This window comes from Amphiprion ocellaris, chromosome 6, assembly GCF_022539595.1.
Source record: "Amphiprion ocellaris isolate individual 3 ecotype Okinawa chromosome 6, ASM2253959v1, whole genome shotgun sequence".
Taxonomy (NCBI): domain Eukaryota; kingdom Metazoa; phylum Chordata; class Actinopteri; family Pomacentridae; genus Amphiprion; species Amphiprion ocellaris.
Genome location: NC_072771.1, coordinates 28795832 through 28810360, shown reverse-complemented (window position 1 = coordinate 28810360; position 14529 = coordinate 28795832). Strand labels below are relative to the sequence as shown.

At 41.0% G+C, this 14529-nt stretch overlaps 1 protein-coding gene across 3 annotated transcripts in view; it reads left to right on the top strand.

Annotated features, from left to right (window-relative positions):
• Nucleotides 1-14529, top strand: part of pde4d (phosphodiesterase 4D, cAMP-specific) — a 193660-nt gene that overhangs the window by 92731 nt on the left and 86400 nt on the right. The window contains exon 1 of one of the 3 annotated variants that reach the window (XM_023299081.3): nucleotides 590-1567. The exons of the other annotated variants lie outside the window; for them this stretch is intronic. Within the exon in view, the coding sequence (XP_023154849.2) occupies nucleotides 1305-1567 (263 nt within the window). The 5' untranslated portion in view covers nucleotides 590-1304. Of the gene's footprint in view, nucleotides 1-589; nucleotides 1568-14529 lie in introns of those variants that run through there. 3 annotated transcript variants of the gene reach the window in all.

Sequence of the window (14529 nt, the reverse complement as noted above, 5' to 3'; positions counted from 1 at the left end):
CATATTAGATTCAGCCAACAATGCTGACATATTTACCAGTATGTCCGCCCTCATTTGAAAAACTAATACAGTCAAAGGGTGTGGCAGAAGATGGAGGTAAGATGACGTTGGTTGGTTGCAGCTGTTTCCTAGTTTACTTGCGCATGTGCAAATGTGAGCCAAATAGAACTGCAGATTTGTGCACACGTGCAGATACAGGTATACAAATTGCATTGTTTGCTGTCGCTGGGGATGTTCCCTCAAGCAGAGTGTAGATCGAAGGTTGCTCGCTAAAGGGTGCGTTTAGTGCTGCCTGCTGCATCAAGACATGCACCCTTACAGATGCATGTGCCTCGACTTCAAGGCACACAACATTTTTCAGTGTTACACAAGATTACTGTCTCTCCTTTCATACATCCCTGTTTTTCCTGCTCTATTGTGTACACACACACACACACGCACACACACTTCCTCTCTTTCTCTCTCTCTCCCTCTCTCTCCCTCCCTCTCAAACACTCACACATGCTCACGCTCTGCTCAGCTCTGAAGGATCAGTAGCTTATAAACTGGCTGCAGTCAGCAGTCAGTCTCTCTATGTAGAGAGAGGAAGGAAGGATAAATTGCTTCGACTGGATGGAACAGATCTCAACCAAGCCTTACTGGACTGAGTCACACTGGCCCAGAGCTTTTTACTGGTGAACCAACGCAGGTTCCCGGTTGGCTTATGCCAGACAGAACTGGGCTCGAATGGACTGAATTAGTTCAGTTAAACTCTTGCTGGGCTTGATTTTACTGGACAGTGTTGTGTGCCTGCAGGCCTGGGGGAGAAAGGGCTGGAATGGAATTCCCTGTTTTTACTCATTTTGTTTGCATCCCACCCTGCCTCCCTCCTTTTTTCACCCCGTCCTCATCCTCTCTCTTGCACTTTCACAGCAGACATCCAGTGTTGCAGAGCAGACAAAGGCAACAGCCTTCAGTGCTTCTGTTTCTCTGCTGGCTCCTTTAAAGACGGAAAAGGAGGAAAGGATTTTTATGGTTTTATTTCTCCTGCTTTTGCACAGAAGGAGCTGCCAGAGTGAGAAATTATCTTTCTTCCCTTTTTTCTTTTTTTTCTTTTTTTTTTTACAGTTCACCTCCCAGGGGATTTTTTTTTTAGTTTTTTTTTTTGATGTGTCTTTTTTTACAGATTCCTGAACTCGGACTCTGACAAAAAAGAAACAAACATTTACTGCGTGCGTTGTTTCATCTCTGATACATCTCTGCTGCCTTTACCGTTCATTTAACTGGCCGGTGGTGGTGGTTGTGGTGCTGAAGCCGGGGCAGGCATGGCCCAGCAGGCAGGCATGGGGGTGACCCACCAGGACACCCTGGCAGTGCCACCCATGCCAAAACACTCTGGCTTAAATGAAGACCTGGTGAAGATCCTGCGGGAGAACCTGCTGCAACCGGAGAGGCCACGAGGACACCGCCGCTCGCCCTCCTCCATCTCCCCCCGCCTCTCCCCCCGCAACTCGCCACGACTGCTACGCCGCATGTTGCTCAACAACAACATCCACAAACAGAGGCGCTTCACTGTCGCACACACATGGTGAGACTTTATGTGGGCAGATGCTCTATGTGTCGCTGGCTGCAGATGAGGAGTTGTGCAGGCTAATAAAGTAAATATTTGTTTGGTCTAAACCGCACCCGTGGCAAACTTTCAAGGTCGGAACTGGTGTTTGTTGAACACTGTGTGTGAGGGAGGTGGCGGTGTGATAAGCCTTTTGAGTAATTAAACTTTGTTTGCGGTTTGACTCGAATGCTTTGCTCTGGCAGAAATGGCAGGAGCGTGTGTGAGCAAATCTCCCTTGTAGGTTACACGTGTCAAATCTCCTAGGAAACCCTCTTTTCACCTTTAAATAATGAGTTTCTGTCTTGCTCCTCACTGTCCAGCTTAATCTCTATTCCGGCGGCTACCCCTGTTACCCGTTCTTACTCCCCCCAATCTCTCTCTGCCCCCCACCCTCCTTCCCACACTGCCTCTGTTTCTACCTCTGTGTGATACACAGCGATGCAATATGTGTGGAGATAACCCCAAAACTGCCTGTCTTGTTAGGAAGCCATCCATCACTACATTTATTCTCCCCTGCTGTGGATTTCTCTCCACACCTGCCTGCCTGCAGTTTTTGACTATTAATTAGTCCTCTATTCATGGCTGTCTATCAGCCTCTGTTGCATTCGCCCACGCCTCATCCCTTCCCTTCGACTCATATCTGTACTGCATTCCCTCTCTTTCCTCCTGCACCTCTCGCCGCCTCCTTGCTCTTTTTTTTCTCCCCTTTAACCAATTTAGTCCCCCCCCACCCCACCCACTTCCACACGCTTCCCTTCCCCCACCGCCTGGCATTTTCATCTCCTCCTCTGTTTTTTTACCACTCATCTCTCTTTCTCTTCACTCTCCATTTTTTCCCCTGCCCCTCTCTGCCTCTTTTCTCTGTATGTCTTGTGTCCCACTTCCTCTCCTCCCGATCTCTTCCCAGAGACGTCTCCCTTTTGGCATCTGGAATCTGGGCTCATGATGTAATTCAGAAATGTACATATATTCACACATAAATTCGTGTATTTGAATTTTTTCGCTCTGCTCTTTCCTCTGTCTATCCTTTTATTTCACCCTTTGCTTCTGCCTCCAGGTGTGTTTTATGTCAGTTTTGATGACAGACAGTTTCTTGCAGTTTCCTTTCATATTCTTCTATTCTCTCTTGCTTTCTCCATTTTTAATCCCCCATTTTCCTTTAGTCTTTCATCTATTATTCCTCAATTCTTGTACATTTATCATCTCCCCTCCTTGTTTTCTTTTTTCTCTCCGTTTGCTTTTATAACTGATGGCACACCGAGGTGTACAGTATCTCATGGCTCATATAGCTTCTTGCTATTTTAGAGCCACTGCCTGCTTCCTGTGTGTCTGTATAATTTAAATGTTATGAATTAATTATCTGTGTACCAAATTATACAGGGTGTGTGTACATTCAGATGTGGTGTGTGTGTGTGTGTGTGTGTGTGTGTGTGTGTGTGTGTGTGTGTGGTTTTTAATTCAGATTATGTAATATTCAACACTCCCACCACCGTTCTCCCATGTGCCACTTTAAACAGAAAGCTATTTCACACAGTTCCATATTAAGAAGCAGAAACACTTTGATTGTGGGAATGAATTTTCCCTGTTCTGTTTTCATGCTCAACCTTGCTGTCAGCATGATAGTGGAGCAAGTTAGTTGGATTTCCAAGAAAGTGACATTTGTTAAATGTCTGAATCTGATGAACACACAGGGTGCAAAAAGGCAAGTGTCACTGCTAGCATAATGATTCATTCAATACTGATGAGAAAGTAGACATGATATTTAAAAACAGTAAAACACAATTTTTTATGCTTTGATGAAATGTTGCTCAGAGGATTCTGTGACTCAAGATGTGCATGGACGAAAGATTCTCGTCATTATATTTTTTTTGGAAGAGCAGCTTTGAATAGAGTCTCATTTTTTAAACTGTGGGTCAGAAATGTGGATTATGGTCCACAGCTGTGGACTGACTTGTAACTTCACAGGCAATGCTTGTCATTAGAATAATTCCATTGTCGGTTTGTGTCTTATCAAGAGATTTCTTGTTGAAAATCTGAATCCAAAATACTGCAGCCTTAAACTTTAAATGTCTCTTTTAAATGTCAGTGTTAAATTTTTAAAATCTCAACACTCATTCTGGTGTTTATCCTTGGCTACAACACTTGAAAACACTTTTCTGGTTTCTGCCGCCAACATAATTGACAGTCAGTGTTTAATGCAGTTTCAACATCAACTAATTCTGCTAGAGAAAACATCTATGTGCCGTAGATGGAGAGAATAATGTGTGAATCCTGATGTAAAATGTGAATTTCGTTAAACACAGGGCTTTGGATCGTGACATTTGAGGTGACAGGAGAGCAAGAGTAGGAAAAGACGGTAACAAGAAAGAAGAATGACCGCTTAATCACTGGGTGCCTGATTGGTCATGTACCTGTGTTGCTTCTTGACATTTAAAAAAAAATGTGCCAGACAGAATATCAGACAGAGATAAAGAGCATGTGGGAGGTTAGGGAAAAGAAATGCTGTTTGTGTGTTCATGTGCGAGCCAGGGAACGGGAGAGAAACAATTTGTTTGTAAGAGAGAGACACGATGAAATGGCTGTGAGCAGTCCGAAGGTTGACAACTGCAGTGTAATTTACTCCAATCACCTCCTCATTGTTTTACAGCTGCAGGGAATCACAGGGCCGCTCTGGTGTAAATCTGGTGACATATACAGTCCTCAGTGGCTCCACTCCACACTTCATTAGCAAGACAATCCTTCTCCATGGACCCATTGGTCTGATGTACAGTGTCGCTGGTCTTATGGGCCCAATGCTGAAAACCATTCACAAATTGTTTTACAATCCCTTTGAGAACACTTTGGAGAACGCATCGCTATTGCTGATTGGCCTCTCTGTTTTGAATGAACTTGGTTGGTTGTAATTATTTACAAAGACACAGGGAAGGTATTCTTGGGGAACAAGGAGCAAGTTATTATTGAATATAATAATTTGTTCCTTGCAAAATGGTTTGGCCTCATTATGGTGATATCTTAACACCAAAAACTGTTGAAAACTTAGATGATGGTATAATAGAATTTTGAAGGCAGTAAATATTTGAGCTGGGTTTAATTTGGCTGAGAGGGTTTTAAGTAGATGTGGTAGTTCTTATTCAATTGTTGCTGGTATTATTCTGGCAGAGATACCTCCAACAGCAGCAGAAGCATTAATGTGGCTTTACTTACGGAATTATGTGGTATCTGCAAAACTGAGTGTGCTGACAACAGACTTAAGGATCAGTACTGCATTTGTGCCTTTCTGGGAAGGGATATATTTACAACTTAGTTTTGTTTTTAACAATTGCTCAGGCACATAAGCATTAATTTCAGAGCCGCTAGAGTTACTGTTAGTGATAGATACAAGGGCACAGCAGTTGCTAATAATTTCTTTATATTAAATACATGCAACATTTTATTCTATGGGCATAATTAGTGACTGTCTTTGAGATGTACTGACACACCGATTGCAAAAATATAACACCCTCTTTACCAAGTGTACAAGTGTGGCCTTGTGATACAGGAGTATGACAGGAGGTTAATTGCTTTCAAGAGTCATGTGTGCTTCGTAATCACACCGTGCTGACAGACCCCGAGATAGCAGTTATTGAATAATGTCGCTGCATGTGCACATATGAGAAGACAAGATGGAAAGATGACCGCTCACAAAGTTGAACACTGATTGCTCTCTCAGCTCTACAGTGGCGCAACACACACAAAGCGAGGGCTGAATGCTGTACTCTTACCTTCAAGTGACAGACACACCAACACTCACGACTCCGCTTTTGTATTCTCTCCACCAGAATAACTCTGCCGATATCCTGTTTTCAACTTTCCTCCTCACTGACCCTGAGGTATTTTTAATGCTGTTGCACAACAGCGTCTGATGCTGCATTGCAACAGTGCAAGTGTCTCTTTATGTAAGAGTAGAGGGGTGTTTCAGCGAGGAGGGGGAACAGGTGGATCTGACTGGTGTGGTGCAGATGCCAGTGCTTTTCTGGCAGAGTGGTCCAACTGGGGAGTTTCGGTAGGGATGGCTGGAGGGAGGGTTGTGCAGAGATGATTGATGGATCGCTGGATGAATGATGGATGAGTGATGGGTGGATGGACGCAAGAAGGGTGGGATGGAGGGGAGGAGGTAGGGCAGAAGAGAGAGAAAGTGTGGGAGTAGAGGACCTCAAGCTAAACACAGTGCTGCTAATCTAGGCAGAACATGGCTCTGTTAACTTCTCACTTGGTTATATCATCTCTCTTTGTGTGTCTTTCTTGCTTTCTCTCTTATTTTTCTTTTTCTCTACTTTTTTTAAGGCAGCTGCTAAGCTTTTCTGCAGTAATTGCGAGTGAAGGTCTCACATTTGTTTCACACCTTGCATCTTAATAGTGCTATGACTCACGGTTGGGCATGCTTGGAGTCTCTGAAAAGCATGCATTTATTAAAAAAAAACGACAACTCCAGGAAGACAATGTTCCTGGCCAGCAACTTTCTTTTCTATTTGTATTGATTAAATAAACAAGATAATGTATTAATTGGCAAGCTTTAAAGGTTCTGGTTGGTAGATATTCTTGCTATCAAACAGAACCAGGCTAGCTTTTTTTTCCTGAGCTTCCAGTCCTTATGCTGATCCACCTATGTAACAGCAGTAGCCTATATTTTCTATGCAAGAATATAGGTGTATGACACACTTATTTCCCAAAGCAAGTTTTTACATTGTTAAAGGTGTATGAGCAAGACTTGATGTACTTGATTTATCATCCGTATTAGCACTGGAAAGATTTGTTGATCAGTTTATTGCTTGAGCAAGAGAATGTCAAATCAAAGCAAGCTGTTTATACTGTAATATTCATTTAGTTTTGTTGCTTTTCTTCACCGTACATGAAAGTATTCTATATATGATACTATCTACAATATGTCACCATGATCTCTGGGTAGTTTTTGTTATAGCAAGTGTTTTTTTAGACAGTAATTTTTTGATTAATTATTTATTAAAAAAAATGAAAAAACAAGTTGCAGGCATCACGAGTGTGATGTTTCCTCACATTAGTTTTGAAATATTAAAGAGTACAAATGTTTTTAGGGTAGACGCATTTGTAACACACATCTGTAGCAAAAATGCCCTTCAGCAAAGCCCTGAAACCCAAATTTGCACCAGTGGTCAAAATACAAGATTTCCTGTCAACATTTCTGTTAATACAAATTAATATTAAGGTGGTTCAGATGGTTGGACTTCACTCTGACTATGAGAAATACTTATCTGCTTTGTCTGTTCCTTGAAGTGGAGATGATTTGTCCATCAGGTTGTTTACCTGTTACAAGTGAAGCCTCTTACTGCCTCCTCCAAGAATGTCCACAGCGAGTTTTCCACGACTGCTAAGTGTTTATTCCAGGTGAGGTACAACTCTGTGTATTTCTGTATCATTTCTATTAATAGTCAGCGCCATTTTGCCTCTTGTTCTTTTCTATTCCCACCCTCCCAGTTCATAGTTCATGCAGTCCTAACATTTTTTCACATTAAGAAAGTAGTTTTGTTTTGATAATTACCTTCTATTCATTTGTGGTGGCATTGGATTGCAGCTGTCATCCTGCTGTGCAATAAGGAGGATTCTTCAGGTTTTATCAGCCCAAATACTGCTCTCCACCCAGGAGAATGAAGTGACTGTGATTTGCATACATATGAGCATTTGAGCAGTGCTGCTGCAGCTACTGTGCTAACAGTGCTGGCTGCATGATATATCGACACGGTACGGGCTTTTCATTTGCAAAGACAGGCAGACTAAGATTAGTCGATGGCATGCACACATACATGCATACATGCACATAAATGTACACTAATAAATACATAGACACTCGTGTCATTCTCTCACTATTAGAGATTAGACAAGACCCTGGTTATATGACTCAGCTTTGACTTTGTATTCTGTGGTAGTGGCCGAGTCAGTGTTGGCTGAGATGAATAAGAAAACTAAGATTATATAACTATGTGACAGAGAGACTGTGAAAAAGAGAAGAAGGATAAGTGAGACAGAGAGGACTGGAAGAAGTGTTTGTCACATTTTATTTACTGAAAGTGTATTTCATATCTCACCAATGGTAATATTTCACTTATGAAAAGGAAGAAGCCCTCTGGAATTACTGTTGTAATCCAATCCTCCCGTTTAATACGGAATTATAGAACATAACTGGATTATTTTGGAAATGATTAATACATCAGTGGCACATTATAAATTGGACTCCTGAGGCTCTGTAGTATCATGTAGTTGAGTCTGGTGGTCACTGACTGACCTGGAATGACTTTAGAATGGCCATTTATTAACCTAAGAAATGCTTACAAATGACAATAGTTCTTCACAAATAGAGTTCTCTCTGAAGCGCTGACTTCACAGACACCATTTGAAGCTGAAAAAGCTTTTTACAGATGTTTTCTTACTTCTTTTTTTCTTTTTCTTATCATCCAAGTCAGCATTTTTTTGGTAACGCTGAACTTGCGCGACAAATTCTGGTTTCCTATTATAGAAGCCTGACATTTATTATCATTATATAACCATCGACACAAGACTATAACGCAGCAAATCAAAAATTGAAAGATAATGTGATTATAAATATTTTAAAGCAACTAGCCACAATTATGTTGAATCTAGAATTCAAATGTATTTTTTTACACATACAGTAGCCATAACTTTAGGATTGAATTGAGGAAAACTTTAGTACACATTCACCACACGAGCCCCCTACATGATCAGATTTTTCCACGTTTTGACAGATAATGTATGTACTCTGAATGCTGAATGGGCTGTCAAACAGGATGAGAAATAGTCATAAAACACTCCTGGCACTCTGCGGCTTGGAAAGTGATGTAAGTGGATGTTTCCAAATTTGTGCATCTGAGTCTGTCCAAGCTCTTGTGAATCTCCACTGCCCTCAGTCTCCTTCCTCCGCTCTTCACAATGTGATCGTCAAACCTAGTGCACTGCCAGAAGTAGTCAGGCTCACATCCATTACATGTCAAATTCTATAACCCTTTTGAAAACCAGCGGAGGCGCCAACACTGCTGCCAGTTCTACTTGCTAAATGCATTTTCTACCTGTTAAGACCTATGATACCTCCCAGTCCAAACATTGTTATTTTCCTGACGCACATTGATCTGTGTGATAATTAGCTCAGTTCACGTACGCATTTCCACAGTGATCTGAAGCAAAAGGCTATGAGCGTATTGATAATCATTTGCATCCAGCATGTCCAGACACATGAAGGTGTGTTAGCAGCGGTTACCGCACTACCAGATTTAATTAAATGATGACCAGAATTAATCTGCATTGAAGAGGCGACAGCTGCAGGGCTTCATCAAAGACCTTTTGATATGTTGATATCTGTTTCATTCAGCCAGACGATGGAAAGATTTTGCCTGTGCTTGCTCCAACATGTCAGCCATTCATGTACTTTTGTTTTCATCTTGTTTGTGTAATTCACATCCATCCATCTCTACATCATCTCTTTCAGTGGAGTGCAAATGTTGGACTTGTTGCCCTCCATCTGTCCTCCCATGCTTTTTATCCCCCACCTCCACACTCTCTTCTTTAATTCTCTTGCTCACACCTTCATTATTTTCAGCTGCGTTATGTTTCAGCTGATTTCACCACCAGAACTTTGACTTGATTGCTAAGAGAGAATTCAGTTACTGATTAGAGGGCTGCTCCGATAAATGCAGCTGCACCAGAGCCTCGGCAGAATAGCCCGAGGATAGATAGAGTTGAGAGAAGGAGTGCCAGAATGAGGGGAAGTTGTTAATGCCTATGAGTATCTTTGTAATGGACTGCAGATGGTCATGTACTCTTTTGTGCATATCTGATGCAGCCACTGTGGAGGTTGAGAGGTACAGCCGATATTTCTGTCCCTTTTCACAGCTCCGTTCTCACCGCGGCGAAGATTCTCCTAATCGCAAGTCGAGAAAAAAGACAATTTTTGAAACTCTAAATGACGCTCGGATGTGGCCTAAAGCTTTCATTATCATTTTCTCTGTGAGAGCTTTATTAGCCTGAGGTGGGATCCATTAAAGATGCATGGCTGTGGCAAATCCATTGGTCATGTATGATTATAGTTGGCAGGCTCAGCTCATTTAACAATAATTGAAAGTATAACCCTCTCAAGTCATAAGGCCCATTTTTCTCTACTTAGATATCATTAGTTTAAGATCCTTTTAGGTTCTTGTCAATTCACTCTTTTAAAAAAAAAAATAAAAACAACAAAAAAACATGAAAAATGCACTACTGCTGCATAATTGGCTTCTTAAAAACAGAAAAGTTTTCCATTATTTGGATGTGGGAAGCACAAAAGCTGCAAATATGTAACTGAGTCTAGAGAAAGCAACAGAGTATTTGCAAACTTGGCAGAGCTTTCAATTCCATCTGAAAATGGTTAAAAATAATTTATATGCGAGTCTATTTATAATATTTGGTCTATGATTAGCTGTTACTTGATTCTAGCCATAGCAACATCTGCAAGTGGAAGAGAAACAGCTTTGTAGGTTTGAAAATGGCTGCTGAGATTACACAGATTTGTTTTTATCACAAACATGAAAACATGTTTGAGAGAGAGTAAATTTCTGGAAAAGATATGATCTAAATGAACTTGTAGTATTTCTCTGTTGACGAAAAAGAAAAGAAAAAGTCTGTCCTTGCCCAGAAAGTCATGAGAATGTTTTCCCTTTTTTTCCTCTCTCCTATACCATTCTCTGCACTGCTCTTTCACTCTTTGTTTTCCTCAGGCTGCTACTCACATAATGCTTATTCTGTCTACATCTTCTATCAGATTTTCAAGGCTTGGGCAGATATTAAAGAGCAGCACACAAGAGCACTGGACATTGTGAGACTCCGCTGATGTCGGGGTCATCTTCCAGCGTTTGCTTTTAAGTTCAGTCCATTTCATTTCGCTCTAGTTTTTAGTGGTCTTAAGGTAGATTTGTAATAACATAGAAAGCTGCATTCCTCGCAGCAGTTGTAAAGATGATGTAGGACAGGCAGTTGCAGAAGGACAAAGGAATCATAAGCCCTTCTATCTATCTAGCGGAGCTGTGTAACATTGCTGCTTTTCAGTGTTGGCAAGGTAAAACCCACCAGCATTTTTGTCTTTTTAGGTTCCTCATCCACTTCTGTAGCCCAACCAGCTTCCTCAACCCACCTTGTGTTGTGTCTGTCTGTATGGGACCTGAATACAGAGAGACAGTGTCCACCTCTCGCAGTTCTAATGAGGTGCATGTCCAATTAAGATGCAGCTGCCTCCCGTGTTGTCAGAGCCATCATGTTATTGATGTCATCCCTTGATCATTTTTCACAGCTGCTTCCAATATCCTGCTCTTTATGAGCGCGGTGTTTTCATCTTTTACGCATTTGTGTGCGTATGTGTGTGCAAATACAGGCTATGCAAATACGTGTGTTGGATTCATCGGTCCTTTTGTATGCATTATGTATATATACGCATACACATAAATTTGTTTGCCCATTTGTGTGTGTGCCTGTGTCTGGGTGTGGGCTTTTTTTTTTTTTTTTTTACAAGCATGTGAGTTCTTGTTGGTGTCAGTATCTATCCTGATTACCAGTCTTCTGCTGTCTGTCTGACCGCTGGGGCTGTCTCCTTTGATTGCATTGATTTAGTGCCGCTGCATGCAGTAATGAAAGACGAAAAATGAACAACATGCTCTGAGTATGAGGTAATTGGTCTGCACCAAGTTTCTCATGGTTCTCAGGAGGCAGAGGGTGAGGAAGATGGAAGAAATTTAGGGGGCGGGAGAGGGGATGAAGAGGGAGTGGGAGGATCTACCCAAGCACTACTCTTTGTGCATAAGTGCATCTTTGCGAGTGTGTCTGTCTTGTGTTGTTCCGATGATAGACAACGTTCAAAGCTCCAGTGTGGTGATCATGCTTGTGTGTGATGTTAAATCACCTTGGCCAGTTAAACTCACAAGCCTGTTCTGACTGCTTATGTTCTTGTTTAGTGTCGTCATGTATTATATGATTTATTTCTCAGTTTAAGTAAAAGTTGAATAAAATGATACAACTGCTTTCCCATCTGCATCAATATATTCATGCAACATTTTTAATTCTATTTTGCAGTTCTTTTTAAAGTTGTCTCCAAGAGATGATAAATCAACTGTATGATCATTTTAAGATGTTGTCTGTGGTGCTTTTGAGCTGCTGTGCATTATATAGAATGGAGTTCCTCTTATTTGTCATTCCCACGTTGTCCAGTTTATTAGTAAGAGTAGGCTAGGAAGGTGTGAAACAAACATTGTAAACTTCATGAGGATTTATTGCAGCACTGTTATATTATATTGCATTAATTGCAGCTTTTTCTGTGTAATAGCTGCAAACCCTGTGATCAACGTAGCATAAAGGAGCTGATATTTGCTTTGTGGACCAGATGTCTGACAGGCAGGTTTATCTGCAAGCAGATGGTTTCGAGGAATAAGTCTCCTCAGAATGTTGTTGGTGTGGATTGTGGGCATGTAATGATTACTCTCACACTGGAGACTGGGGCTTGCATTCAGACTCCTGTCTCTGATTAGGTTTAGGCAACAGAAGCACTTTAGTTGAGGACCTCCTCCAGTGAATCAGTTTTTTTAGGTCGTTCACATGTCTATATGGTGTTTTCTTTTTTTTTCTTTTTCTTTATTCATCATGAATGAAATAAGCAGTCAGTGCCATTGCTGAGCATTTCCCTCTTGAAGCTTGATGTTGCAATGAACCGATGACAGTCTTAAAACACAGATTCACACTTCTGGGCTTTCATATGTAACGAAACTAAAGAATCAATCAAGGTATGCATTGTCCTGTAAAATGTAATATTTTTGAGGAAAAAATGGTTGTGAACATTTTACTGATGGCCCCATTATTACCACATTTGCAGCTTGTTAGCTACACAACAATTAACAATATTTTGTCATTACATTAATAGAAAATGTAACCCAGAAGATATCTGAGTATCTGTGACTGTGTTGCAGCACCAACCCTGCGTGTTGTGTCAGGCTGCATTAACAAGATCTTTTTGCTCGCTTTCAGGGAGGGTCTGGACACTGACCTGGAGTGGAAGGATTAGTGCAGGTGCTTAAAAATGAACACTGCCTCCGATCACCTCTCATGGCTTTAAATGGATGTGCTTTGCCACAGTAACTGTCAAATCACAAGAGACTGAAAGAATGGGGTGTGGGTTCAAGAGATGAGTATGTGTAAGCCGTGGTCCCCTGAGTGATTTTGACACATTTAACACATTTTTACTTCTTATAGTCCACATTATGTATCATTTTAAAGCCACACACATGCAATGGTTGTACACTATACACTCGTCAGGGGAAAACATCCATCAAAATTGGTTTCATTGCTTTAAGCTCACTCACATAATGCAATATTGTCTTAAGTGATTTTATTCACAACATAATGAGCAAGTTTACATAGTGATGTGCTTAATTCCGTAATTAACCGTCGTTTGAATTGTTTTCGACATCTCTTATTACATGGTGGGTATTTGCAGCAAACTAAAAACGTCTGTTTTTCAATCCCGAAGGCTCACTAGTTTGGCAGCAAGCACTGCAGTAAAGCCCACACGTAGTGTAAACAGGGAAACAGGAAATACATTGGAAAACAGTTACATCACGCTTCCCCCACAATGCACACAAGCACACACACATATACATGCGAAAACTCCAGAAATGTGCATAAGTTGTAACATAGTGTATGTAAATTGTCTCACACAGATAAGTGACATATTTGTGATGTAAGCTGTTAGAAAGCTAAGAAATCTAGTTTTGCTTATAGCTGGATGTCAGTTCATCCAGTGGGATTTTGAAAGGGTTTCATTACTGCAGTGCTGTTTTGTAGGTGGAAAATGGTGGGGCACCAACCACTTTGTACAGATGAATGACAAGACAATTACAGATTACTGTTGTTGAAATGGCCAGTATAATTACAAAGGCCAGCGCACTGAGTTGTTACCATCCCATAATGTTGATAAAAAATTGTTTTTCTCCGACTCGGAAGCTTTAAATAGCAGAACAGTGTGGTCAACGCAGTCTTCATTTTCAGCTCTGAGCCAGGGAAGGATAGAATATATTCTGGATGAAAAGCTTTGTCAGCTATATCTGTATACTGTAGTTTAGTCGGATGCAGTGCTAAAAGCTGCAGCAGTGGAACCTGCTCAAAACACCCACCTCTGGCATGAGCATTGGCTGGTGCATGTGTATTTTTGAAAAACACACATTTACCGATGATAGTGTCACCCACTGTTTTGCTGGATGCGTTTGCCCTCCACATTCTCGAGCAGTAATTTTGTTTTAAAACTTCCATTACCTTTTGTTGTCCCTGCGAGGGCTGCAGCTAATTTTGCAGACCCTCGAGACGAAGGGGGGGAAGCATACTGCAGATGCTCACCTTGGCAGAGCTACACTCCCATAGAGTCAGACAAAGCTGCTATGCATTGCTGACCACAAATTAGTGGCTAAATCTAGCTGGCTCTGCTGTATTTAAAGCATTGGTTGCTTCTCTGAGAAAACAGTGGTTTTAAATAGTATTTTGCAGTAGTTGTGCACCATCACTGTGGCTTTAAGTCCAAATTGGTTCTCTGTAACACAAGTGATTTTGTTCATGATTAATGTGTCTGTCTTCCATCTCAGAAAACACTACCTTAGAATAGAATATAAAATATACATAATTTATTGATCTCCACTTGGAAAATCTGCATTAACTAACTAAATTAACTTAATCAGATAAACTTAACTGTAGTAACTTAAGCTAGAAATTTCAAGTTGCAAAATGTCAATGAACCCCATGTGTCACCAGCTTATTAGCAGTGATCTTAATTTAAAATACTCAAGGTGGTTGGTGCAAAGTGTGATGGGAATTAGGTGGAGCTGGTTATCTTCAGACTGAGCCAAACTACC